Source organism: Lutra lutra, chromosome 17, assembly GCF_902655055.1.
Source record: "Lutra lutra chromosome 17, mLutLut1.2, whole genome shotgun sequence".
NCBI classification, from domain to species: domain Eukaryota; kingdom Metazoa; phylum Chordata; class Mammalia; order Carnivora; family Mustelidae; genus Lutra; species Lutra lutra.
In genome coordinates this window covers 26,507,119-26,533,109 of record NC_062294.1, presented here as the reverse complement: position 1 = coordinate 26,533,109, position 25,991 = coordinate 26,507,119, and the positions used below count along the sequence as shown (strand labels likewise).

Sequence of the window (25,991 nt, the reverse complement as noted above, 5' to 3'; positions counted from 1 at the left end):
CCTTGGAATAGTTAGATGTCACAGACCCAGGTCCTAGTGCCCTCACTGTGGCCTCTAAACACTGTCCCACAGACCAGTTTATAATCAGAATCAGCTGGAGGCTTGTAAAGATGTCAGTCCCCCAGGGCCCACTGTCTGAGCTTCTGGGTCTGGGCTGGGAGCTGGGAATCTGTATTTTTTTTTTTAAGATTTTATTTTATTATTTATTTGACAGACAGAGACCACAAGTAGGCAGAGAGGCAGGCAGAGAGAAATGGGCGGGGAAGCAGGCTCCCTGCCGAGCAAAAAGCCCAATGCGGGGCCTGATCCCAGGACCCTGAGATCATGACCTGAGCCGAAGGCAGAGGCTTTAACCCACTGAGCCACCCAGGTGCCCCGGGAATCTGTATTTTTAACAAGCTCCCTGGGTTTAGACCCCTGGAGATCCTTGTGGTCCTCGATCCCCCTGCTGACCTTCTCAGGGGTTTAGAGCCGGGACCCAACCTTGGCTGAGGGGCCGGGAGCCTCTCTCTCCTTTACAACAAAGACTCTGTGCATTTTACAGACTGTACAGAACCCCTAGGCCAGCCAGAAGCATCCTGGACAGGAGACCCAGCTCAGAAGCCGTTGGCAAAGTGGTGGAAGGTTCTAGAAACATCCATACTCTCCCCCACCAACCCAACCCTCTCTCCTTGTCTGCTCATCCCCACCCAGACTTCCAACCACCCTCTGAAACCCTGGGGGTGGTCCCCACTCACTCAGTGCCCTGTGGGCTGGACGGGTCCAACCAGGCAACCATGGGTGATTCAGCTGGTGACAGTGCCTTGAGCTCTTCAACGTCATAATCTTGGGAGGGCAGCCTCTTCCTGCAAGGACACAGACATGGAGGGGCCTTCAGCGAGGGCAGGAGCCACAGGGGGAAGGGAGCCAATCTTGACCGCTGCAGATCACCCAGGGCTGAACCCTGGGCAAGGGGGGAATGGGGCCAGGGGTGTTGGTGCCACCAAAGGGTCCTCACTTGCCTTCATGGAGAAAAAAAGAGAGAGGGAAGGGACACAGTCGCCCTCTGGACCTCAGTCTCCACATCTGTTCAATGTCCTAGTGTAAAAGTAACAACATTGACTTGGTATCAGGCAAACTGGATTTTGCATCCCAGTCCTGCTTCCCACTAGTGTGTGACCTTGGCAAGTGACTTAAACTCTCTGAACCATCTCAGTTTCCCCATCTGTAAAATGGGACCAGATCTACTGAACTCAGTGAGATACTCAGGACTCAGTGGGGCCTCAGCTAAAATGTTCTTCTGCTTTCCCCTCCTAGCACACGCCTTCCAGGCTCCCTGTCTGAGGAAGGAAGAGCAAATCCTCCCCGGGGTCCCCTGTCATTCAGTCCACGTCTTCCACAGGACTCTGCATCTGGAGCCATCAGAGTCCCGGCTGATGGTGTCTGGGTGTGAATTTACCTGTCACTCTGCCCATCCTCAACCATCTCGACTCAGGATCTCAGAGGCTTCTAGAGGGAACAGATGGAGGGATATGCAGCCTTGCCTTTATTCCAGGAGGCTCTGAAACTATCCTATGGCCTTCTGCCAGCTCACCAAGAATGGCAACACTCACAGATTCACCTCCTTCACACTCTAGTTAAAATTCCCACCCGTGAACACCAAGGCCAGAATTTGCACAGGTGAGAACCAAACTCAGTCCTCTTGTGCCCGGCCTGGTGCCTTCTCCTGAGCCAGGAGGGCACATGCTGCCTGAGATGCCAAAGTGTAGAACTCCATCAGCAGCCAGGCTCCCATAGCCCTGCTTCACGTGCAGCCCTGAGCTGAGCACCTTGCACGAGTTAGCTCACTGAATTCTTCCAGCAATCTCATAACAGGTGGTGTGTCTATCCCCATCTTACAGTAGGAACACAGAGGACTAGGAGTGTTCACTGGCTTGCCTCAAGCCTCACATCGGTAAGTGGTAAGATGGGAGTCACCTCAAACCAAGGCTTTAAGCTATGAGGCAGGGCCCAGCCCATGTGCCCCTCCATCAGGGTCTGTGATTTCCATGGCTTTTTGGTGCCTGTCAGTTGCCCACAATGCTCATTCCACCCCTGACCATAGGCAGTCCCATAGGCTTCCCAAGTCAGGTATCAGAATTCTCCCCTCTCGGGGTCAAGCTGAGGCAAAGATTCAGGTAGAGGTTCCCCTGATTTCTCAAAGTCAGGTTCAACTTAGAGCTCTCTAGGACAGTCTTGTCCGTTTATTTAATTCCTTGTTCATTGTCTATCTCAGTCCCACCAGAACATCAGCTCTGGGACAGTAGGCCCCTGTCAGGTTTCTCCGTGATGCATCCCCCAGCACCCAGAGAGAGCCTGACGCATAAAGATGTTCAATAAATGTTTATGAATGAATGAATGAGTCAATGAGTCAATGATAAGAACAAGAGAAGGCTCATAGGCCCATCCCATAAACAGAAGGCAGAGGGCTTAGATTCTATCCCCAAAGGAGCCTACTCTCCTCTCTGTGCCCAGATATCCACCGCCAACCTAGCCTATAAAAAGAAAACAGAGAGAGGTAGGCCAGATGTCTGTAACAATATTAGCTCTGTCTTTTTGTTTGTTTGTTTGTTTCTGCTGTGTTCTGCATAGTTCAATGAATGAAACAAAAGAATTAATGGGACAGTGAGTTGTGTTCCAAGGCTAGATGAGATTATGACTCTTTTCTTCACATTAAAATCAGAGAGCCCTCAGTTGGCCACATCTAGCTATCTCTGTTACAGCAGGCTTTTTACTTTGGCTGAGAGAGTCCTCAAGGACCCATGGACGGGGGAGCAATGATTAATCAAGAAAAAGGAACTATCTCCCAGTGCGACCACCACAGAAGAAGCACTGGCAGCTCCCCTGCAGCTTAAATGCAGTCATTCGCAAAGCATTGAACTGCACTTCACAGTTTGCCTACAGCTGTATACAAGAACTCTCTGTTACCTGGCTCAGGATGTTCAAAACCAACTCCAATTGTGCAACAAATTTCTATTAAGAAGCATAAAAATGTGCACAAACTTGACCAAGATTCCCACTTTTGAGAAAGGAGCCCAAGGACAGAAAGAAGCCCAAAGATGTCCAGAGCTTCACTATGGACGGTGTCCAACAAGAAGGGATTTGTGAAGTTCATTCTGGCACACAGAGCTGGAGGAAGGTCAGATGTGGTCTCTAATGAAATGTAATCCAAGTCACCCCTCCAGTGAAAACCACAAAAAACCATGAGCCCATAGACAAGGTAGTGTAGTGGGACAAGGGATGCTTATTTTTCTAGTGTTTTTTTGGTATCTCCATTCCCTTATTTTAAAGTAAAACAAGGGGGTGGAAATTAGCCTTGTCACATTTATTACCCACCTTCTATCTTACAGCTGATGGTACTTGGGACAGGACTTCCTTGGAGAATTCTTTATAGAGTCCTAAATCAGGGTTGAGGACCAGGAAGTGGGGCCATAGTCCCAGTTCTGACACCAAGTCACTGAGTGACCTTGGGCCAGCTGCTTTCCCCACTCTGGCCTCAGTCTCTCCTTCTGCCAAATGGACAGAGGGCACAGTGCTGTGAGAAGCCCAAGAGAAGCATAAAAGCTGACCTTTCGGACCCTGTGGCAGATCCCAGGACCGCGAGGGTGTCAGATTTGGCAGGAGAAGGTGGTGGCAGCTCAGGTGTGGGTGGGTTCTCCACGATGAGGGGATGGTGGGTCGTGTCAGCATCTTCCACCTGCACTTCTGGGAGCTCCTTTGTAGCCGGCACTTGGAGAGAGGGAGGAGAGGACAGTCAGAGAGAGAGAAGCCAGGTCCCAAGGGCTTTGCTCTGTTCTAAATAAAGCCACAGAAAGCATGTTTGGAGGGGCCACCAAGAGCCTCCCCTCCCAGTGGGGCCCACCGGATAGCTCCATGCAGGGGTGCAAGAATGCAGATCCCGGGGGCCTCTGAGGCCCTTGGCCACCCCAGACACCAGCCCAGGAGCTGCAGACGAAGCCATGACACCTTTGAGGCCTCAGAAGCTCTGGAGCGTGGTCTGGAGTCCAGGTCTCCCAAGCTCCGGTTTCCCAGGGCCTAGGGAAGACTCAAGGACCTGGGGTTTGGCAGTAGTGGTGGGGCGTAGGAGGGGCAGCACCCAGAGAGGGCAGGGGGAGGCTGAGAGAGTCCAAGTCTGAGGGCCTGGCCTAGCACATCCTCAGTGCTTCCCCTCTCTGGGCCTCAGTTTTCCCATCCCAAAGTGGGAGTCACAAAGGCACACGGCCTCACATTCTTGAAGGGCCTCAAATGGAGACATTGGGCAGTTCCTCGCAATCAAGGATAACAGCCTGTCCTTGAAGTATGTGTCACCCTTGTTTGGGAATGTGTTTTGGTACCTCCTTGTTTCTGGACATGCCAGGACCCCCTGAAATTCATCAGCCCAACTCCTCTCCTGACCTCTGAGAGGCCTGGTGCTGGGTCCAGTGTCCCATGACAGGGTCCTCCCTTGCAAGTCTGGGGTGGCCCTGCCTCAGTCTTTATCACCCACTGCAGGGACTGTGGGGACAGGCCTGCCTGAGGCAAAGCTCAGAGGATGCTCAGGGGCGGAGATGGGGCCCCCCTCTCTCGGCCATACCTGAGGAGGACCACTCTCTGAGAGCCGGGCCTATTGGACCCAGAACGAGGAAAGGGAGCATTCTGAAGCCCTTGGAGACTCAACTTTCTTTTTAAATGGCCGCCATGGGGAAAAACCAGCACTTTGTGGAATGTGGCTTAGGAGGGAAGCTGAGCAAGACCTTTTGGCATTTGCTCTTCTAAGCCTTAAGCCCTCAGAGGAAGAGGACGAGCAGGAATAGAGAAGTTTCTAAACGTTTAAGGAAGAGGTGTTGCCAGACTAACAAGAGATTTCCCCAGGCTGTGGAAAGCAGGAGAGAGCGTAAGGCACGAGGGACCTCAACCAGCTTCCCAGACCGGGCCGGGGTGGGGGGACTGTCCAAAATGCTCAGCGCCCCACACTGCCCCCAGCATAGCCCCAGGAGCCTCCGTAAGGCCGTCCTGGGGAGCCTGGGAGGGGGCAGGTCCTCCCCAACCCCGCCTCACTCTGAGCAAGACTCTGCAACCTCTGTCCCCCCCAGGAATGGAGGAAAACCCCTAAGCCCGGTGTTTCATGTTTATAGAACAAAAATCACATTATGAAAAATAGAATAACATGGCATGATGAAATTGGTTGAGAGAAGAATCATATTTACTATAAAGCCCTTCCTACGTGCCTGCCATCCGTTTCACTAAACTCTTAGTGCTTTATATAGATTAATTCTTTCCCCTTTCTGGGCCCTTCTAGAAGAGCACTGTTATTGCGTCCCCATCTTGTGGGTAAACTGAAGCACAGAGCGGTGAAGGAACCAGCCGCAGAGCTAAGATTTGGACCCAGGCAGCCTGGCTCTAAAATTTATCCTCTTCCTTCGTCCTGAGGCTAGTGACCCGCTCACGCAGAGGTCTCCATTTAGACAAAAGCTTGCTCCAGGTCAAGCAGCATCCTGGACACGGGGCTGCCTACAGGCTGCCATGCCGTACCCGCAGCATCTCACACCATCGCGGGCAGTACCACCATGGCTGCATCAGCCCATGGTCCCAACCCCGAAGTGGGACTGTTTCCCCAAGTGGGGAGGCTCCCAGGGACGAGGGAGGACACAAGGTGACTTTGGATGGCAAAGACACGACAAAGGAAACGTGGAATGAGAACATTCCTCCCATTTCAGTCCTCTCTAGCTTCTGAACGCACAGAGACAAAGTCTCAGCCCTGTGCCCCTCAGCCTTAACACCTTTGTGGCTAAGAGGGCAGGTCTCCCCTGGGAGCCTTCTGCAGGCCATCACCCTTTGCTGAAATTCTCCGCATGACTTGGTTTTCAGTTCATTTGCAGTTATTTCTATTTATGCACTCTACTTATGGCAAGCAATGCTGGTTGCCCACTGGAATAATATGGTAAAGGTTCCTGATTGAATAAACTTAATTAAATTTAAAAATGATTTCACTGAAAGAAAAATGGCAAGCCAATCAAAGTAGAATTGGTACAGAATATAGCAAAAATTCAGAAGGGATCTGTGGGGGAGGTGGAAATTAGGGGACACTCAGGAGTGAGTGGATCTAGGGCTTGCCCAGAAGACCCCGCCTGGGGGCGTCAACCCCTGTGGTGGGGCTGATCACCCTCGTTCTGTGGGTATTGCAAGCCAGGGAGAGAAGACAGCAGTGGATCTCTACTCACGAAATGTTCCATGCTGCCTGTCTACTGACCTCACAGGCAACCTTGCACACTATCCCCCCAAAATAAACAAATGAAAAGGGAAAGAGGGCGGGTCTGGCTTAAGTTAAAGGAGAAAGTGATAGGGGTTAGTCCAGAAGCACCCTGCTGTCCCTGAGTCCTCTTGTCATCCCGAAGCAAGCAGCGGGAGCCCAAGGGCTACCAGGATCCAGACTTGCCCTCCTTCCTCACTGGCCCCTGAGGATGCCTCCCTTTCTAGTTGGCCTGCAGCCACCTGGGGTCCTCTCCGTTCCTAAAATGGGATTTGCTAGGGAGGGATATTGACAATCCTCAGAAAGTCCAAGTCCCAGAAAATCCTCAGGATCGGTAGGATTCTGTGTGAAATGGGTCCCCACATTCCACTTCTGCCTCATTGCCCTCAATTTATTCTCTTTCTCCACCCAGATCTCCTAGCCTAGCTATCTTAGTAATTTATTTAAACTAGAGTGTGATTGACTACCTATAAAAAATGATGATCTGCAGAATGCAATGTTTAACCCAAAGAAATTAATTGCTAATTATGGGATTTTAGGTACAGAGATAAGTGGACTAATACCCCTTAAGTCACCATGTGGCAAGATAAAGGCATTGATCAACAGAGGAAGAGGAGGTGGTTTTCTAGTTCAACTGCTAATCCCATCCCTGGACCATGGCACCCATGCAGGGAACAGCCCAAGCCATGCAGGAGCCCACAGCACACGTGCAAGCATGCTGGGTACACGAGATCACACTACCTAGGCGACGGACCGAATTCCTGGTCTCCTTGGCGAAGTTGGAGTTGGACAAGGCCGTCCTCCGGTAGATGAGGATGGGGATGCGGGTGATTGAGGGGCGGTAGCTGGGCACATTGGGGAGATGCTCTGCCAGGATTGGGGGAGCAAGCCCTGGGGCCACCTGGCCGGGCGGCTGGTCCTGGACCAGGCAACTCAGCTCCACGTCCTGGCCTGGCTGAGCCATGGTGCTGGGGCCAGTGGGGCTCAGGCAGGTGTGGGACCCTGGGGACTACAACCAGGAACACAGGGTTGGGGGAGGCGGCGGGGGGGCCTCCTCCCCACCAGCGCCAACGTGGACCCGCCCCGTGCCCGCCTGTGCTTGTAGCAGCTGCCCCTAACAGCTGCCCCTAACGCCCGAACACCGTTTGTGTCCCTGGAGTGAACACTGAATGCGTCACCAAGTCATGCTGACTGGTCTACTCGCCAGCTCCAAGGGACAGCACTGGACTCCCCTCCTTCTTCTCTGTTAACCAACCACATGTAGCATTTTCCACCTCAGACAGAAAAAGTTAGAATCAGGGACGCCTGGGCGCCTGCCTTCAGCTCAGGTCATGATCTGAGATCAAGCCCAGCATGGGGCTCCCTGCTCAGTGGGGAGTCTTCGTCTCCCTCTACCTGCCTCTCCCCCTGCTTGTGCACTCTCTCTCTGACAAATAAATGAATAAAATCGTAAAAAAAAAAAAAAAAAAAAAGAAGGTGCTTTTCAAAGATCAGGTGGGGAGCAAACTTGGGACACCTGGGGTCAGGACACCTGCGTCTAGTCCTGTGTCATTTGCCGGCTGGCTGGTCCCCATTATGGCCTCCTGCCTCGGTGCCACACAGCTTTGGGTACCTTCGACACACTGTCCCCCTGCCACTCTGACCAACTGCCTTATGAGGCAGGTACTACTCTTGCCCTGTCTTTCTCGATTTGGGCGCCACAATTAAGAGAGGTCACACAGCCTGGCTCCAGGTCCCACAGCAGGCGGAGGGAGGAGCCCAGAGTGAAGTGCAGGTCTGTGGCCTTGAGTGCTCAGCCACTTCCTGCCCACTCAGAACCTTAGTTTTCTCATCTGTGAAATGGTCTGTCTGTCTCCCAGGGTGGCTTGAGAAGCATGGAGTCTCACAAGGCCAGGGCTCCATGTCCGTCTGTCTGGGGCTCCCCAGCCTGGCTCCCCGAGACTCTGCCACACCAAGACTGGAGTTCTCAGATTCAGGAGTGGGAGTGGCAAATAAGAGCAAAGTGCATGTGCTGGGTTCAGCCTGGGGATCTGCCCAGGAAGGAAAAGCTCATCAAGACACGGGGTCCACGGGGCGCCTGGGTGGCTCAGTGGGTTAAAGCCTCTGCCTTCAGCTCAGGTCATGATCCCAGGGTCCTGGGATCGAGCCCCACGTAGGGCTCTCTGCTCCTCAGGGAGCCTGCTTCCCCTCCTCTCTCTCTGCCTGTTTCTCTGCCTACTTGTGGTCTCTGTCTGTCAAATAAATAAATAAATATCTTAAAAAAAAGACACGGGGTCCAGGATGGGCCCTTTGCAAGCTTGGGTCCCGATTTTCACTCAGAGATGCTCCGTTTCATCCAAACCCTCTCTAGATGGTAGCCCAGAGAGCTGCGTTCCCAGCGAGTGCGGGGGTGGGGGCAGGAAGGGCTGACTGGGAGTGGGGTTTCCACGGGTCTGCTGGCGTCCCGAGAGCCTCCCGCAATTCCCCTGGGGCCTTTGAAATACATCACCAAGCTCTGATAATGTGGCCCCAAGACACAGAGGATGGGTTTTGCCTGAGGATGAGACAGGTGCAGGGGTGTGGGGACAGTAGAGATGGGGGTGGTGAGTGCCCTTGTCCCCAGGCTGCCCCCAGCCTGAAAGTATCATCTATCAAAGCGCTGTGCCCCGCCCCCCACCCCCAGCACACCCCTACCTTCTGGACTGACAGTCACAGCCTCTTCCTTTGGCAGCTCCTGCGGACAGGAAAGTGGAAACAAAAGCTGGACCATCAAGGCCCCTCCTCGCCCCAGGCCAGCCCAGATCCTGTTGGGAGATCTGTCTTCAAGAGGTCACCTGGGCCCCTATTCAACTCCTTGCTCTGCCAGATTGGTCAGGCCCTGCCCCTCCAGCTGCTGGAGCACCAGGAGATGGCCCCCACCATGTAGAGGGGAGGGCACCCAGAAGCCCTGGGCTCCCGCACCTGGACTTGGCGGGGGGTGTTCCCATGCAGCTCTGTGCATGTGGGGACCAAGCAGCCCCCACAGCACCCCTCCACCTGGGCACTGCCCTTCACAGTGGACGACTCTGTGGGACTCCATGGGGAGGGGTTTTCAGCCCCATTTTATAGGCCCAGAGTGGGGAGGTGATGTGTCCAGGGTCACACAGCCATGTGAGGACTGGCCTAAGGACCAGCTGCTACCTACCCATGGCCGTGTCACCCCAGGCCCTCCCTGACCCCATCTGACCCCTGGTATAAGCCAGGCCCTGCAGTACCCACCACCCTGCTCCCCTTTGTCCAGGAGGCATCTCACCAGCTGAAAATCCCTCTGTAAACAAAGTAGACAAAGCCCAGCCAGGCCCCAGAAGTAGTTGGGTACCAGGCCTGGTGCTGCTCTGTACCTGCTGCGAGGCCTTCTGGGGCTGGGTCCCGTCTACTCCACTTGGATCCTCACCAGCCTGCGCCTCCAGACAGCTATCCAGCAGGACACTGTGACCCCAAGGGGGAGGAGGAAAGGGCTAGTGTTAGGGGGGTTAGATATTTCCTGAGCCCTGCCTAATGGCAGCCAGACCCTCTGTTGGGAGCTAGTGCACAAAGATGGCCAAGAATAGGTCCTCACCCTCATGAGGCTCCCCAAATGGGACAGGCAGACCCCCACTGTGCCTAGGAAGGAAGCCTGCCCAGAGGAGGTGGCCTCTGGGCTGGACCTCAGGGACAATGAGTTTACAGTGAGGAATAGGCGAGGAAGGGTATCCAGGAACGGGGAACAGCATGTGCAAAGAAAAGCATGGTGGATGGCTTGAGGGATTGTCCTCTGCGGGGTGGGAACAAACCGTATTGAACAGTGTTCAAAATGTACTCCCAGCATCTCCCCTCTGCGAGCCTCTAGGCGACACTGGTGATGCAGGTCAGGCGGGGAGTATAAGAAAAGTGAGGCCCAGAGAGGTGATCTGAGCTGGCCAAAGTCACACAGCAGATTGTCTGACACCACACAGATCTGAGTCGGGAACCCCACTTGGCTTGGAAGATCTGATTTTTGAGAAGAGCCTGAACTCCACCTTTAAAGGTGGAATCTCCAATCTTTAGATGCTAGAAATTAATCCAAGTTAATAGACTCCTAGCAATACGTAGATAAACAAAAGAGCCCATCTACAGGTTAAACTGGGCCCTTCGAAGCCTGTGTGCGGCCTGTGGGTTAAAATGGTGACTCAGATCCAGGGGCCAATGGGACTTCCATAATTAGAACTGCATCCTGGTTCCTGGTGGCCCGCCCTGCCCCACAGACCTCTGTCAGCTCATGGAAGGCTGTCTGCTGTGTCCACCATCCAGAAAACCCAGATTCACCATCTCCTACCCAGAGCTCCAAACTTCAGCCCTCCCAAGGTGGGTGAGGAGGTGGGGACAGAATGGCAGCCCCAGTCAGTTTGGAGCTAGAGGCCTGGGAGAGGGACTCAGTCAGTGATCACACGGTCACAGTGGCCCCCATCCTCACCCAGACCACCCTGAGAGCCGGGGGCTGTGACTGGTCCCATTCCAGCTCAGCGATTGAAGGCACAGATGGTCCATCCACAGTCACACGGCTGGCACAAGGCAAGCCTAGATGAAACATGGGCATGTATGCAATGCTTGGCTGTCTGCCTCTGAGGTTCTACACGGCCCCACGGGACAGAGGAGTGAGGCAAGTGTCCTGAGGATCCCGGCACTCAGTTCTCTTCATTTCCCTTCATCGATACGTAGCTATTTTCCATGTAAGGGGCCTCAGCTGTCAGGGTCATACTCCCCACCCTGCCCAGGAAGAAACAGATTTTCTTCAAGAGATTCAAGTCTCAAAAGCAAGGGCACATGATGACTCTGCCTGAGCAGTTTAGCCTTCTTGGGTCCCTTCGTCCTTAAAAATAAAAATTATGTTTTGTGACTGCATTTATATAAGATTCAATACTATATATAACCTCTTCCATTGAAAAATTCATTTTCGGGTCTGACATTAAAAGAAATTAAAATGTGCTTGAAGGCCCCTAGATGTGAGATGGGAACCATGCCCTTCCCGGTTCTCAAAGCACGAAGGCCAAGGACATGAATATCCACAGCCTGGGGTCTTGCCCATTCTAGAATGAGGCCAGGAAATCCCTGAATGGCCCTGAGCACAACACCGGGAAGCCCTCGGGCTGCCTCTGTTTGCCCATCTGTCAAATCGGCAGGACTGCTCAGCCTGTCCAGCCTGACTTCTCTGAGGGAGATCAAAAGGGCCAGTGAGAATCTCATGAAAAAGTCAAAAAAGACACCCCATGTCTGGTGTCATTCTTGATCCTCCATCTCTCAACACTGATAAGCAACTCTCCTCTCATGGGGCATCAAGTGTTGGTTTTGCTCCCAGCTCTGTGCTCACTGGCAGCACACCCTGGACATGGAGGGGACCGTGGCTGAGCACCAGTTCTCTCGTCTGTGAAGCAGAATGAATACTCAGTGCCCAGAGTCTGGCATGGACACCAAGCATTACACAAATGGCCACCGTTGTCATGATCGTTCTCGTCATTATTATTACTAATAGTAAAGGAGGCAGCATCTGTGGGATTAGGAATAGCCCACGTGGATTGGGAAACATCTAACAAGCCCTACCGTGGCCCTGTCAGTACTACCAGGGGCTGCCTGGGGAGCTATGTACTCAACGTTCTCTTACCCCTGGTCAGCAATGTGCCCAAGGCCCCCTCTTGCCTGGCCCAGAAGCCACAGAGAACCCACTTCTAGAAACCTCCCCAATCCCAGGGCAGGATCAGAAAGACTGGCTGAGCTGGGCACCCCCGGACGACCCCCGCAGCCGGCCATCTGAGTTAAAGGTGCAGGGAGTAGCCAAGAGTTGACTATCTGCTCCTTGTCCCCCAGGTCACCTGGCAGGTGACAGCCCAAAGCAAGGGTCTTCGGCACACTCCTCACCAGGCACCCCAACCCTGATAGAAAGAAGGGGAGCCCTTAGGAAGAAGGAGCCACCTACTTGGGTCTCGCCGTCTTTGCCAACAAGAACGCCCATGATGCAGGAGGTCAGCTGGGGGCGATGACATACATCCCAAGCCCCTGGTCGGGAGCACACAGGGAGACAACTGGGAGAGCCCCAGCCCAGCCCCAAGCCTGCCAGGCCAGCTCTGGAGCCAGTGTGGCTTGGGTCGCTGATGAGCCACTGATCCTTCCTGCTTCTAATCAAATTGAGGGGATGTGCCGGGAACTCTGCAGAAATGCCCCCAGGGAGGCCAGGTGGGGACCGAAAGGCTGCGGTTGCTAGGAAAAGCTGAGCTGTTGCTGGCAGAAACCAGGTCGCTAGGCGACCGTCTGCCTGTTACCAGGGCCCGTGCACGTCATCAGTAACCCCTGTGCCTCCACGAAGCCGGCCCAGAGCATCCTCCCTCAGCCAGGGAAAGCCCAGTCCCTCTGCCTGTGCCCCACGCCCTCTGGCCCTCGCCCGGACACCACTCACTCTCCCAACTGGTGCCCCTGTCCCAACCTAGGGGCCCAGGGCCCAAAAGTTCCCGGAGTTGGAAACTTTGGATAGAAATTTGTATGGATACTTGCGTGCCTGGAGCATTTGTGGGTAGCTACATACATGTGCTTGTGTGCAAGAGTATGCGTGCAGGGCGTAGGGTGGCCACGTGCGAGTGTGTAGCAGTGTGCCTGCGTGTGCAGGCTATGTGTGGGTGTAACTGTGTGCATACCTGCGCACAACCCAGCGTGTCGGTTTGTGTGTATTTGTGTGTACATAGAGTGCAGATATGTGTGTGTGCCCATGTATACTGTGCACTGAGAACACATGTGTTTGCTACATGTGCGTGTGTGTGAGCACACTGACTTGCTGGCCTCTGAGGCGGAAAGCAGATGGCAGATGGGGCTGCACGAACATGGCTGGGCTGCACCTAAGTCTTCATCCAGGAGATCGGGTATCACCTATCAGGGAGGGCAGCCTGGCTCCAGGGGACCCAGAGGACAGAAATCAGACTGTGTCACAGAAACCATAGGGAAACATGCTTATTTTTGTGGAGGAAATAATTTCATAAGTCAGAGGTGTATAAGGATGGGATGGACAGTCCTCAAGAGGTTGTGAGCTCCCTATCATTGGAGGCAAGCAAGTAGGTGTGTAGCCTCCAGCCAAGAATGAAAAAATTATATGTGAACTAGGGATAGGTGGACTAAAACCAGAAGCCACTGAGCAGGCCTCCAGCCCAGAAGTCCTGTGTTGGTTTCACAGTGCAACGATTTCCTGCCTGGGACTGGAAGGGACCCTCAGTGGGGATGAGAACATCAAGGACATTTGATGGGGCGCCCACTGCAGGCCAGGCCCTAATATGCCTGCTACACAGCTGGCCCTGTCACCACTCTACTGGGGCTGTGTGTGTCTCCATTCCACGGATGCAGAGGCAGATGCTCTGTGCGGTGTGAACTTGCCCAGATCATTCTGCCAGGAGGAGCAGAGCCCATGTCTCAGGCCAGGGAGGAAGGGTGTGGGCCAGGGGACACCACAGAGGGCCCAGTGACAGGGACAGGGAATAATGCAAGGGACAGGTTAAATCAGTCTGGACTGCCCCATGATAACAGCCTCCACACGGCTCTCCCTGCCTCAGCCTCTCCACAGTGCAGCTGCCAGATCACGCCACTCCCCTGCTCACAAACCTTCAGTGGCTCCTCATTGTTCCTGGGAGAGCAAGTCCAAGGCCTTCACAACTGGGTCCCCTGCCTCTGAAGCACCATCTCCCCCCCACCCATGTCCACCAGCTGCACTGTCACTGTCCCCAGACATGTGGGCTGCTTTTGAGGCTCTCTTCGAAACCCCCAGGTTCTATGCTCTTCTCGTCTCCCACTCCCCTCTTTGGTACCTTTGGGCCTCTCCTCTCTCCACACCGGCTCCCCCAGCATCTCCTCCAGCCCCGTGGTTTCCAGTTCCGTCTATGCAGCCAGACTCCTGACTTTATATCTCCAACCTCTCACCCCCAACCCCACCCTCAGGTCCAGCTGTCTGCTCTCCATCTCCCCATCTGTCCCCTTTCCATCTGTCCTTCTGTCCAACACACATTGGGAAAAATCTTCTCCATCTTAGTGGTCTTTTTGTATTATTATTGAAATATGTTTGATACAGAACATTATATAAATTTTAGATGAGCAGCACGTTGATCTGACGCGTTTGTAGATTATAATGTGATTGCCACCGTGATGACAATTAGCACCTCTACTGGGTGATATAATGATCATTTCTTTTTAGTTGTTGGAATAATTAAGATCTAGTCTCTCAGCAGGTTTGATGACTAAACTTTAAGTGGTTTCTGATCGCCATTCTTGAAGCATTATTACGACTGATTTTTCTGTGTGTTCAGGTGTAATCTTTATGGATGAGAGCAGAGAATCAACCATTCCAGGAGGACAGAATCCAGGGTGGCCTTTGCGGGGTCAGAGGCATCCATGGTACCATTGTGGGCGGGGTGGAGGGGGACGCAGCCCAATGTTTTTGTTCTATGACAGGGGCTGTGAGCCCCTTGCATGGGCCCCTTCCCTCCTCCATCTATGCATTCAGCCAACACTCATTTGGCACCAAGGATCTAGGGACGTGGGAGTGAGCACAACAGACAAAATCCCCCACCCCCAGGGAGGCTGTATTCTAGTGTGTGTGTGTGTGGTGGGTGTGGGTATAGGTGTGTGGGAGGCTGTGAAGTGGTGGGCCATAGGAATTCCAGGTCATTGTGAGCACAGTGGGAGACCCCAGCTTCCCCAGCCTCTCTGGTCAGTGCCCAGCAGCACACAGCACAGAACAAACGGAGGTGCTCCCCCCGCCCCAACCAGAAGCCCCACTACCCCCACTGTAACCCTCCCTGGGTCACCCTTGCAGAGAAGACGAAGAACACACAAGCGCCTTACTCCGGCTCCTCCTCCTCTTCTTCCTCTTCCTCTCCATCCTCCTCCTCATCTTCTCTTTCCTCTTGAATCTGGGGCAGCTCCCTGAGTTGAGGTCAGAAGTAGGAAGTGAGGCCACCTGTAGCTCCCCCCATCTCACTCCTGTCTCCATTTTCAGGAAGATGTCCTGCAACCCCTGAGACCAGAGCTGAACTTCTCAACCAAGACTTGATCTAAGGAACCCCACCTGAGCAGCCTCTTCATGATACAAGGGACCTGACCCAGCCCCTGCTGTCCTAGTGTCATCCCTAGATCAGCCCCTGAGCCTCTCTGAGCCTCAGTTTCCCCATCTTTACAATGTAGGTCATGGGCCCGAGGACCTGAGACCTCCCAGCTCGAGAGGCTATCACCAAGATCGCTGGTGGGAACAAAGATCATGCTGTCCCTATGGAGGGCAAGTGGCAATCATTACCATGGTCACACGTTCCCATGCCCCATGACCCCATAGCCCCCCTTCCAGAAATTTGTCCTGGACACCTACTCATGTGCCTGTGTAAGGACATCTGTGCCAGAGTGTTTGTTGCACAATTATTTATAATAACACAATTTCAGAATCATAAATGTCTGTGGTGGGCAGATTAGTCCAATTACAGCACATTCACACGGTGGAATATTATGCAGTTGTAAAAACAACAGTGGGTGATCTTTCTGGGCATGGGAGGTAGAAAGACCAGAACAAACAGAGCAAGGTGCAGCAAGGAGGAGTGGAAGCAGGTTCGGTTCCTGTTCTGTAAGCCCCTTGGTACCTCTGGGATTCCCTACCACATGCCTGTTATCTTCCCAATCACTTTTTTCCAGGGCTTTTTCTGGGTCCCACCTGGGCATCTCCTCCACGGCTTCATTCTCCTCTTCATCAACTGGAACCACCTCTGAGCCCTGCAGGTCAGTGCCGCCGTCCTGACGTTCGTGCTCCTCCCAGTGAGGGTCAACCTCTTCTAGGACGAGATCGGGCTCCTCTTGGCCTCCAGGGAGGATGCAGACTGCAGGGGACACAGGGTGGGTGGGGGAGAGTGGGCTTGGGCCTCTGAGTCCCAGGGGCCACATGGGGGGGGCCTCGGCCATCACCCACCGTGAGCCAGCTCTCAGGCAAGCAGCAGGAACAGCACCATTAAGCGGGGAACCTCAGCAACCAGATCAGTGCTAAGGTGCCAGGCTGAAGCTCGCGATCAATCACACTGTCTCCTTCCAGTCGTCTTCCCCCTCCTTTTCCTCTTGAGATAGAGCTTCGATTACAGTTAGCCTGTGTGTCCCCTTGGGCCTCCTTGGAAGTTTGTGCAAAAGCAGAACCATGGCCTCACAGGTGATATGAAAGTTCCAGGCTGCAAGTGCACGGTGGCCTGGACTGTCCCGAAGGATACAGAGAGAGCTTGCCCCCTGCCTGTTCTCTAGATGCCGCCCACTGGTGACAGCATACTCATGCTCCTAACCTCAGCATCGGCTTCCAGAAGTCTTTCCCTTCTGGGCCTAGAGGCTCCAGCTTCCAATGGGATTGACTTTCTGGTAGTGAAGGTCCCATCTTCAGATTGGAATTGGTCATTTTCACTGTTTCTCCATGTACCCGGGTCTCTGACAATGCAAACGGTGTGGGGCTGTGAGCCTGGCAGAAGTGGGCATAGGGTAGTCTCATCAGGAACCTAAGCCCAACAAGCAAGAGAAAGGGTAGGGGGAAGAGGGGAGATTGCCTGGATGCCAGGTGTTCCCAAAAACTCCAGGTCTTGGCTGGTTCTTGAACCAAGCATGAAATTATGAACAGTGACTAATGGAAGTTGGTCTCACATCTTATCCTGTGGCTGGAAATTATGGCTCACAGTGTAGAAGAAAAATAATATAATACCAGCAACATTTACTGAGCACTTACTATGTGCCTGTAGTGATACACACAGATTAACTCAATGAGTCCTCACACCAACCTTTTGAGGTGGGAATAATTGTTACTCCCCATTTTTCCCCTCTTTTATATTATTCCCCATTTTACAGATGAGCAAACTGAGACCCAGGTTAAAACCTTCCTTTACAGGGTGCTTCCCATGCGCCTGGCACAGGGCTGTCTGTTTTCTGAGAGCTGCCCCTTCTGCTTCTGCCTCTAGCTCTCAAGAACAGACATTATCCTGCCTCACAGAGGAAGGATCATCCTGCCCTCCAAGGAAGTTTCCCCCGCCCCACCAGCATGCATCCTGAACTAGCCAGCCTTTTCCACGCCAGTCCTGGCTCCTCCGGCCCTACAAACACCCCTGGGGTCTGACCAGGGAGGGTCTTCCAAGCATGGCCCAAGTCCAGTGGTGGAACACATCATACATGTCATTCTAAAACACTGTCGTCATGGGGCAGCATCTCTACCCTGAGCAGCCACTTGGGGTGCAAGGCCCCACCTGACACAGCCAGGGACACCCAGGGGACAGGACAACCTCTGGCCCATGGGCTCATTAGCTTTCACCCCCTCTGCATGGGGAGAACAGGACTCTTGCCATTTTATAAACCACAGAGCCAGCTCAGAGAGCCTGAGCAACTTGGCCAAGGCCCCACAGGATGTCAGAGGCATTGCCAGGTCTCCTGACTCCTGATTCCCTGGGGTGCTATCCCAGGAGATAAACATGCCCTGGGAGTGTCTCCCTAGCATGGGGGGGCCTCTCCATAACAGGCACTGGATGAGCCCATATTTGGTGTTTTGAAGAGTTGGTGTGATCTTTGTTGACAGCCTTGCTTTCTTTATCAACCCTTTCTATTCAGGAGCTCTTTAGTGAGTAAGCATTTTACAAGCTTTTCCTCCTTCCATGTCTGTGCCAGGCCTGTGAGCCATGACTCTGTGGCTCTGAGAAGAGGACCATGACCAAGGCACTGGGCAGGCGGGCCAGGCACAGGGTACTCTGCCACACTGACCCAGAGCCGGGGTTCCGAGACCCTCTCTGTAGGCATCCAATTCACAGCTCTCCTAGCTTTTCCAGGGCCCCACCCTGGGGTCACAGATAAGGCCACTGAGGCACTGTGGGTGCTCAAGCTCCCACGGAAAGCCCTGCTCCATCTGGGGCTGAAACTTTGCCCCTGGGGTGCCTCACTGGCACACCAACTCCTGGCCAGCATCATCCCTGCCAGGCTCAGATGTCCCTCAGGGCATCTGAATGGGGTTCTGAGTCCAGCAGTGAAGTCCTCAGGTGCATCTGGGGACGGAGCTCCTGTTTCCAGGACCAGCAAACAGGGAGGGTAGGGGCATGGATTCCAGGCCAAGGCCCCCAATAGACCTGAGTTGCTGGCAAAGCCTGAGCCCTGGCTCACCCTCTCCAGCGCCGGGGTCCTCAATGCTTCGGGTGTGGCCCAAAATTCAAGAGCCTTTGCTTCCTCCACCTCCAGTGCTTGCTCAGCTTCAGAGTAGTCTTTGTGAAGTCACTCCCCTGCTCAATCACCTTCAATGGCTCCCCATTGCCTACAGTCTAGTCCCCTAAAATCAGGCCCCATCTTTTCTAGTTTCACCTTCCGAACTAAGAACTCAGGATTCACGGAAGCACCCACCTCTCTCCCTCTCCCACCTCCAGGCCTTTGCTCACTTTATTCCCTCTCCCGCATTGCCCTCCCCTTGCCGCAGGGTTGGGACGTGAGGGGTCTCCAAGGCCAAGGCCTGGGGGACAGTGTATGTGGGTGAGGGGGAACATGTTCCCCGTCTTTGGGAGGCAGCTGCTGCTCAGACTGTCCTCACGAGCACAGTGCAGGTCCATTACAGCCAGAGAGTCCCCATTTTTGAGAAGCCAGACTTTTCCTCTGCAACGCCACCTCCCTTTTAGAGGCTGGCAACTAATTCTAATATTGACAACCATTCCATGCCCCAAACACAGACATCTGTGAACCAGTTGGGGCCCAAAGCAACTGACTTGGGATCCCCGGCAAACTCCTCCTTCCTGCTCCCCCGACACCACAGGCCACGTGAACCCACCCATCTTCTGAACCTGAGCGCTCGTATTAGGTTCACCTGAAGCAAGGACATCATGCAGTCATAGTTTTGATGTGCCAATGTACGTTTTTTAATGTCAGTGAAGGTATGTGTCACTGTCCACTGGGGGACCCCAACTCTTTGAGGGAGAGAACACAGCCAAACCTAAGGGAATCCTCTTCTGGGAAAAACTGTGTCCCATGGGGCACCAGCTGGGGGCCTGGCGCCACGCTGAAGGCTGTGCAGGGGACCCCTCAAAGAGAGTCCTGCATGGCCTTTCCCATAGCCTTCTGGTGGGAGGTCCTCCTGCTTTCTAGCCAGCTGCCCTTGGCCGCCCTTCTCCTTGCTTCTGTGGAAAGGGGCCGGCCTTAATCTCGGAGAGGTGGCTCTGGGACTGGCTGCCCTCGCCCTGCCTGGGAATGTGGGGAGTGGCAGGGGGGCGTCACTGTTCAAGTAGGGTGCAGGGTTGACAGCCACCTCTTCCCCTCCCCTGCAGGTCTTCGGGGCACCCTTCTTTCCTTCCATCCATCCATCCATCCATCCGCTTGTCCATCCGCGCGCTCCCAGGACCCCTTCTGTCTTGTTTCAGAGGCCTCCCGCTGCTGCTACGCCTGAAACAAGACAGAAGGGGTGGGTGGCTGGGTGGGCAGGCGGAGGGAATGAACGAGCAGGTACGGGAGCGAGTGAATGGGCAGAGAGGCTAGGGGCAGAGCCAGCGGCGGGGAGGACACTCATCCCCCAGTCTGTTGGGCTCACCTCATAGCGTGGGTTAAACAGTGCCCCCACCCCACCCCGAAAACATATACTCAGTCCTAATCCCTGTAACCTGTGAAGGTGAGCTCGTTTAGAAACAGGGTCTTTGCAGACATCATCAGTTAAGGATCTCAAGATGAGTACAGCCCAGATTTCAGGTGGGCCTTACATCCCTGACTGGGGCCTTTCCAAGAGAAAGGATAGGAGACTGGACAGACACAGAGGAAAAGGCAGGAAATCTACAGGACCCTGAGCATTGCCAGCAGCCACCAGAAGCCAGGGGAGAGGCACGGGATGTTTTCTCCCCAGGGCAGAGGGAGGAACCAACCCTGCCAACACTCTGAATTTGGGCCTCGGGATCCTGGGCAGGCAGAAAATGCATTTCTGCCATCTGAAGGCCCCAGTTAGTGGTCCTTTGCTCCGGTAGCCCTATGGAGCTCATATACCTGCTTCCTGGCCCTGGGGCCCCCGTGCCCACCCATGCCCCACATACTCTGGGCTCGCGGGGAGGCCCCGTCCACAGCTGGCTGAGTGCCCTTCCTCCTTCCAGGGGAGCAGAGAGCGGGAGAAGAGGGGCCAGGGCCTCCATCTTCAGAGCTCTCTGGGGTCTCTGCGCCAGGCAAGGTCTTCTGTTCCTTTAGCCTCGACAACCATTACCAGGCCACGTGGATGCTAGTCACCACTCCGTGACAACCTGCACTCTGACCTCAGGCACATCCCTGGGCCTCTGCAGGCCCCAACAGGCATATGGGGCTCACTATTCTCTGCAGGATATCCATGAGACCAGACAAGCCCTGCACTGAGGCCTGCCCCTCACAACATCTTTAGCATCATCCAAATCCCATTTCTTCCTGTGGTTCCTAGGCCAGACCCCAGCTCAGCAGTCGCTGGCCCATCTGTACTCCAGGCTGTGGGGCCCTCCTCACCCTCAGCAGGCTGGTAAAGACCACCATCAGCCTAGTGGAGCTGGGGTGGACAGCCGGAGGACACCCAAGGCCCGTGCTCCAAGGGCCTTGTTCAGGGTGTAGCAGTGCCTCTACCCACAGGTCCTGAATTCTGCTTTGCTCACCTCTAGACTGTATCCCAGGCCTGGCACAGGGCAGGCCTTCCATGACCTTTGTGAGTAAATACAGGCCCCATGGGCCACATGCTCTTCCTGAGGCCATGAAATGAAGGAAGGACAGAGTTTGGATCCTAGCCTTCCCCTCCTGGCCTCCATCCATCCCCCGATACAAGTGCAGGTCTGGGATAAAGGGCAGCACGCAGCTCCCCACCCCACCCATAGATGAGGGGAACCCTCCTGGCTCAAAAGAGCTGGAGTTTACAGGACCTAGCTTCCCCAGGGAAACTCCATGCCTCGCCCCTCTCCTCTCACCCGGGGACTCTGCTCAGCCCCACCCATTGGCCCCGGGAAGCAGTGGGGGGCTCTCTCTGGGTGTTCCCAGAGGAAGGGGGTCCATCCAACTTGGCCTCAGAACAGTTTTCTCTGCATAGAAACTGGAAGGCAAGCCAGGTCCCCCAGCATGTCTCTCCCCAGCCCCGCAGAGGGGTCTCCAGCCACAGTCTGGCGCTGGGCCAGGCTGACCTGAGGGAAGGTCTACAGGGCAAGGGCTCTCTCAGCTCCAGGTCAGGGGCCCTGAACCCCCAAAGGAAGTCTAGGCCTGGCCAGCTACCAGCCCACTGTGCACTCAGACCGAGATACCCTCCCAGGGACGCCCATTAGGACCCACTAAGGTGTCACTTACTTGGCTGCATGTCACATGTCCCAGGGGCATCAGGCTCCTGCATGGGGAGAAAGGGGGGAAATGTCATGTCTCCTCAGCAGCCTCCCTGCCCCCAACACCCCTCCCAGCACAGACAGAAGCAAGAGGGTTTTCCTTATCCCCTACCAGGACACCCACAGAAGGTCCAGTTCCTCCCAGCCCCTTTCTTGCCTGCTTCTCCCCTCCTGCCTCTGCGCTTGCTCCCTGCTCCAGGCTCTCCCCTCCCCGGATCACCTCTTGGTCCCCCCTACCCAGCTCCTCTGCTAGGGCTGGGCCCCCTGCCTGAAATGCCTGATTACATTCTGCTCTCTGTGTGGGGAAAACCTCCTCCCAGCCTTCCCTGGGGAGCTGTCTCAAAGCTCTGTCTACAGGAAAGGCCTCTCCCCACCAGCACCCCACCTTCCCTTGCCCCAGCCCCATCCTCAGGGGCCCCTGCTCTCTGTGAGGGCATCTTCCTGGACACAGTGTTCTACCAGGACCCTTTTTTTCTTTTGGAAACCTCCAAAGCTGTGTCTCCTTTGCCCCCCCCCCCCCCCCAGAGGCCACATGGACATAGAGCCTGAGGGCTCGGCCTATAGGGAAGGGGACCCTGAGGCTTCTCATCCACCTCCTGCCGCAGCCAGGACTGGGACCCAGGACTCCCACCCCCCAGTTTCAGGTGCTGCTCTCAAGATACACAATTGTCCCCAAGGGAGAAGGGCCAGGTGCCAGGTTCTTTTTTATTATTTTTTAAAGATTTTATTTATTTATGGGGCGCCTGGGTGGCTCAGTGGGTTAAAGCCTCTGCTTTCGGCTCAGGTCATGGTCCCAGGGTTCTGGGATCAAGTCCCGCATCAGGCTCTCTGCTTGGCAGGGAGCCTGCTTCCCTCCCTCTCTCTCTGCCTGCCTCTCTGCCTGCTTGTGATTTCTGTCAAATATATAAATAAAATCTTTAAAAAAAAAGATTTTATTTATTTATCTAGAGAGAGAGAAAGCATGAGCAGGGGGAACAGAAGAGGAGGAGGGGCAGAGGGAGAGGGAGAGAAAGAATCTGAAGCAGACTCCCTGCTGAGCTCAGAGCCGGAAGTGAGGCTCAATCCCATGACTCTGAGAACAGGACCTCAGCTGAAATTAAGAGCTGGCTGCTAAACCAACTGAGCAAGCCAGCACCCCCAGGTGCCAGGTTCTTGGAGAAGGAAAAGAAGAGGTGCTCCCCCACCTACCCATGTAAGAGTCCTAGCTTCTCAGAAATGCACAGAGGGCCCTCTGTTTTCCTGCAAGCCCCACTTCTTTCCAGAACATTCCATGCCTCTCCTGTCTCTGGCCCTTTGCATATGCTGATCCTTTGCCTGAGGGATCTTCCTACACTCCCATCCTACTTCCACCTCGGGTCTCAGCTTGCAAGCCACCTCCACCGGGAAGCCTTCCTTCATGTTCCTGGGAGGCTCCTCCACTGCACCCCGCATCCTCTCTGCTCCCTCCCCTGACTATGACCCCTGGTTAGCAAGGCTGGGCCAGCACTTCTCACCCCTATGGCCAAGCTGCCCCACAGTGTGTGTGGAAGAAATGTGAGCCAAGCAGATGGGCAGATTGCCTGGGCTGCACTCCCACGACAGGCTCCCTTCTTCCTTCTATGCCCCCCAGACCATCCATCTGAGCTCCCAAGACCCTTCCCACCCCGACCGAAGCCCTGCTCCGCCCGCCCCACTCCACTCGCTCCACACAGACCTGCTCCCCAGCCTTCCCGTGGAGCGTGGGCTGCGGCAAGGCCCTCTCCAGCCTGTGCAGGAGCCAAGCCATCAACCTGCATGTGGGAGAGAACAGGCCATGTCTAAGCGGCAGGGCTCATGCAGAAACTGAGACCAGAGCCGGGTCCCCACCACGGCAGACAGCAAGCCCAAGGGAGGCAGATCAGAACCCAGGTGTCCAGCCCCAAAGACCGTAGCCCTCCGCCCTGGCGTCCCTAGGCCAGCCTCTGGGACTGCTCAGACCCTGGCAGGCAGCCCAGCAGCCTCCCACCCGATCTGGAGGTGCAAGCCAGCCTCTTCCCTGCCCCCAGGGTGGGAGCATTTGGCCACACCTGCCCCGATTTTTAAGGCACACAGCCTTAGGCTCAGCAGCTCCAGTTCCTTGGACTGAGCTACAGATGGACTTGCACGTGAGCCAAATCATGCTTGTACAAGGCCACTGAGTGCCGCAAGAGTGGAAACAAACCTAAACGGCCAGCAAATGGCTAAAGCGAAGCTGGTATAGCTATATGATAGGGCACTTGGAGGCTGCTGAAGGAGCGAAGCAGGCCCACGTGTACAAGACCACCTCTAAGAGACACTTTCCAGTGAAAGAAACGACATGTGGAGCAGTCTATAGATTTTGCTGTTGTCTGGTACGTTTTCAGCTACAGGAGAACTGGACCCCCCGGCTTGTGTGTGCAGGCAGAATGTGTTGGGTGACAGTGGTGGACAGGGCTGCCCTGGGAAGGACTGCTGGAAATCCCTTTAAATTTTCCCCCAGGGGGATATGTTTAATTTAAAAAACTAGTTTGGTGAAGTGTTGGGTGTGGGTCTGGAGCAACGTACTGGTCCCGCTCCCCAGGAAAGGTGCAGCATTTGGGGGACTCACCTGGCAGGGTCACTGGGGGACAGCAGGGAGGAAGCCTGGGAGCTGGGCTGGGGCTCTGAGGTCAGCTCCTCCTTGGGCTCCGGGGGGCCCGCCGTGGGCATGCAGGGGCTCTCTGGGGCCTGCAGCATGGGCTCAGTTTCCAAGGTCGGTTCTGGGTTCTCCACGCAGTGGGGAGAGCAAGAATCTAAAAAGGACAAGGCAGGGCTCCATGTGACCCCTCATGGGCACTAGGGGGCCAGATGCCAGGCCCCAACATGACTGAGTAGGGAGTCCCTTGGGCCCACTCCAACTACCCCCTCATCCAACGGACATGGAACAGAGACTCAGAGAGCTCAAGGGACTTGTCTGAGAGCTCGCAAGACCGTCCCACACGACTGGCTTCCCAGCCTGGACTGAGGAGGGGTTCCAAGGCCCACCACAGCAGCCCACTCCTGGAGAGCCTGGGTGATGGCTAAGATCCTCCCCCAGGATCCCTCAGGCCCCAGCAGCACCCCAGCCCAGCCTGTGACCATGCTGGGTAGCCCATCCCAGATCCCCTCCCTGTACCTGGGCCCAAGGCAGCATCGTCAGGCTCATCTCTCCAGTCCTAGAGCAGAAACAGGGAGTGGGTGCATAGAACAAAGCAAGCCCTGTGCATTCCCCCCGCCCCGGCCAGCTGTGCCTAGGGCAGGTGGGGCAAGGGGCTCCATCCTTCCCTATGAACCCCCCTTGCTCTTTTGCAGTCACTCCTTTCCATCTAGAACCCTCCAAGGAGGACAATACCCCCTCTATGTGTCCCAAGGGTGAAGACAGCCTGCTGGGTCCTTCCTGGGGCCCCAGAAACCCTCTCAGGTGGTCATCTGCCTGCTCCCCCTTTTCATTGACTTACCTTGGAGGTTTTGGGGGGCTGAGGCAGCACTTTCTCCAGATTCTGCTCAAGCCACCTGAGCAGCCAGGGTCCAGACCTGCAAAGGGGCCAGAGGTCAGTGGAACAGCCTAATCACACTGACCTGAATGTCTGTTGGAGTCCCAGGCTTCGACCAGCCCTTCCTCACCTCTGGTCCCACTGTGCACAATGGAGACCCTCTCCTGGATACTCTGGAAGGGCCTAGGTTAAGGGGGGAACTTCCACCAGCCTCAAATTCTGACCCGTGCCTGGACCAGGCCCGGAACAACAGGCCTAGCCCTGGCCACCTGGGCAGCAGGTGAGGAATAAGGGCTGCCTGGGAACCTGAATGCAGCATGGGGGAGAGGGGTGGGGATGGCAAGTCCCTGTGCCTGGCCCAGATAAGTCTGGCTCCACTGGTCTGGTAGCAGTGCAGTCACACAGGGGCCGATACTTACAAGGGCCTAGTTTGAGTTTCATGCTGTTGTCACCACCTTAAACTCAATCTTAAACTTAAATTCTTTAAAATATTTATTTATTTGTTTATCTTAGAGAGAGTGAGAGCGAGTGCACAAGCATGAGAGGCAGAGGCAGGAGAGAGAATCTCAAGCAGACTCCCCTCCAAGTTGCAGAGCCTGACACAGGGCTTGATCCCACCACCCAGAGATCATGACCTGAGCCAAAACCAAGAGTCTGACACTCAACCGACTGTGCCACACAGGTGCCCCAAACTCTTACTAATTTTTTAAAGGAATCCTGCCTTTTAATTTTGCACTGGGTCCCACAAATTACATAGCTGGTCCTGAGGCAAATGAGTCCCAGATCTATCTGGCCTCCATGGGGCAGCCTCTCCATCTGGGAAGAAGGGAAGCTCCCTGTTCCTAGGGGAACGCATCCCCCCAGGTTGGGCCCAAAAGAGAGCTGGCAAGCCCTCTAGGGGCCTTCATCCTAAATGGCTTTATT

The 25,991-nt window shown here is 54.8% G+C and overlaps 1 protein-coding gene across 1 annotated transcript in view; it reads right to left on the bottom strand.

Moving 5' to 3' along the window:
- The window catches only part of CNGB1 (cyclic nucleotide gated channel subunit beta 1), a 62,360-nt gene that overhangs the window by 31,430 nt on the left and 4,939 nt on the right, over positions 1-25,991 (bottom strand). The window contains exons 7-17 of the mRNA XM_047712557.1: positions 25,032-25,107; positions 24,716-24,749; positions 24,164-24,347; positions 23,273-23,348; positions 21,548-21,584; positions 15,948-16,110; positions 15,095-15,175; positions 9,607-9,694; positions 8,921-8,960; positions 3,588-3,747; positions 738-845 (exon numbers count right to left, since the gene is read on the bottom strand). Of these exons, the coding sequence (XP_047568513.1) occupies positions 738-845; positions 3,588-3,747; positions 8,921-8,960; positions 9,607-9,694; positions 15,095-15,175; positions 15,948-16,110; positions 21,548-21,584; positions 23,273-23,348; positions 24,164-24,347; positions 24,716-24,749; positions 25,032-25,107 (1,047 nt within the window). The remainder of the gene's footprint in view (positions 1-737; positions 846-3,587; positions 3,748-8,920; positions 8,961-9,606; positions 9,695-15,094; positions 15,176-15,947; positions 16,111-21,547; positions 21,585-23,272; positions 23,349-24,163; positions 24,348-24,715; positions 24,750-25,031; positions 25,108-25,991) is intronic.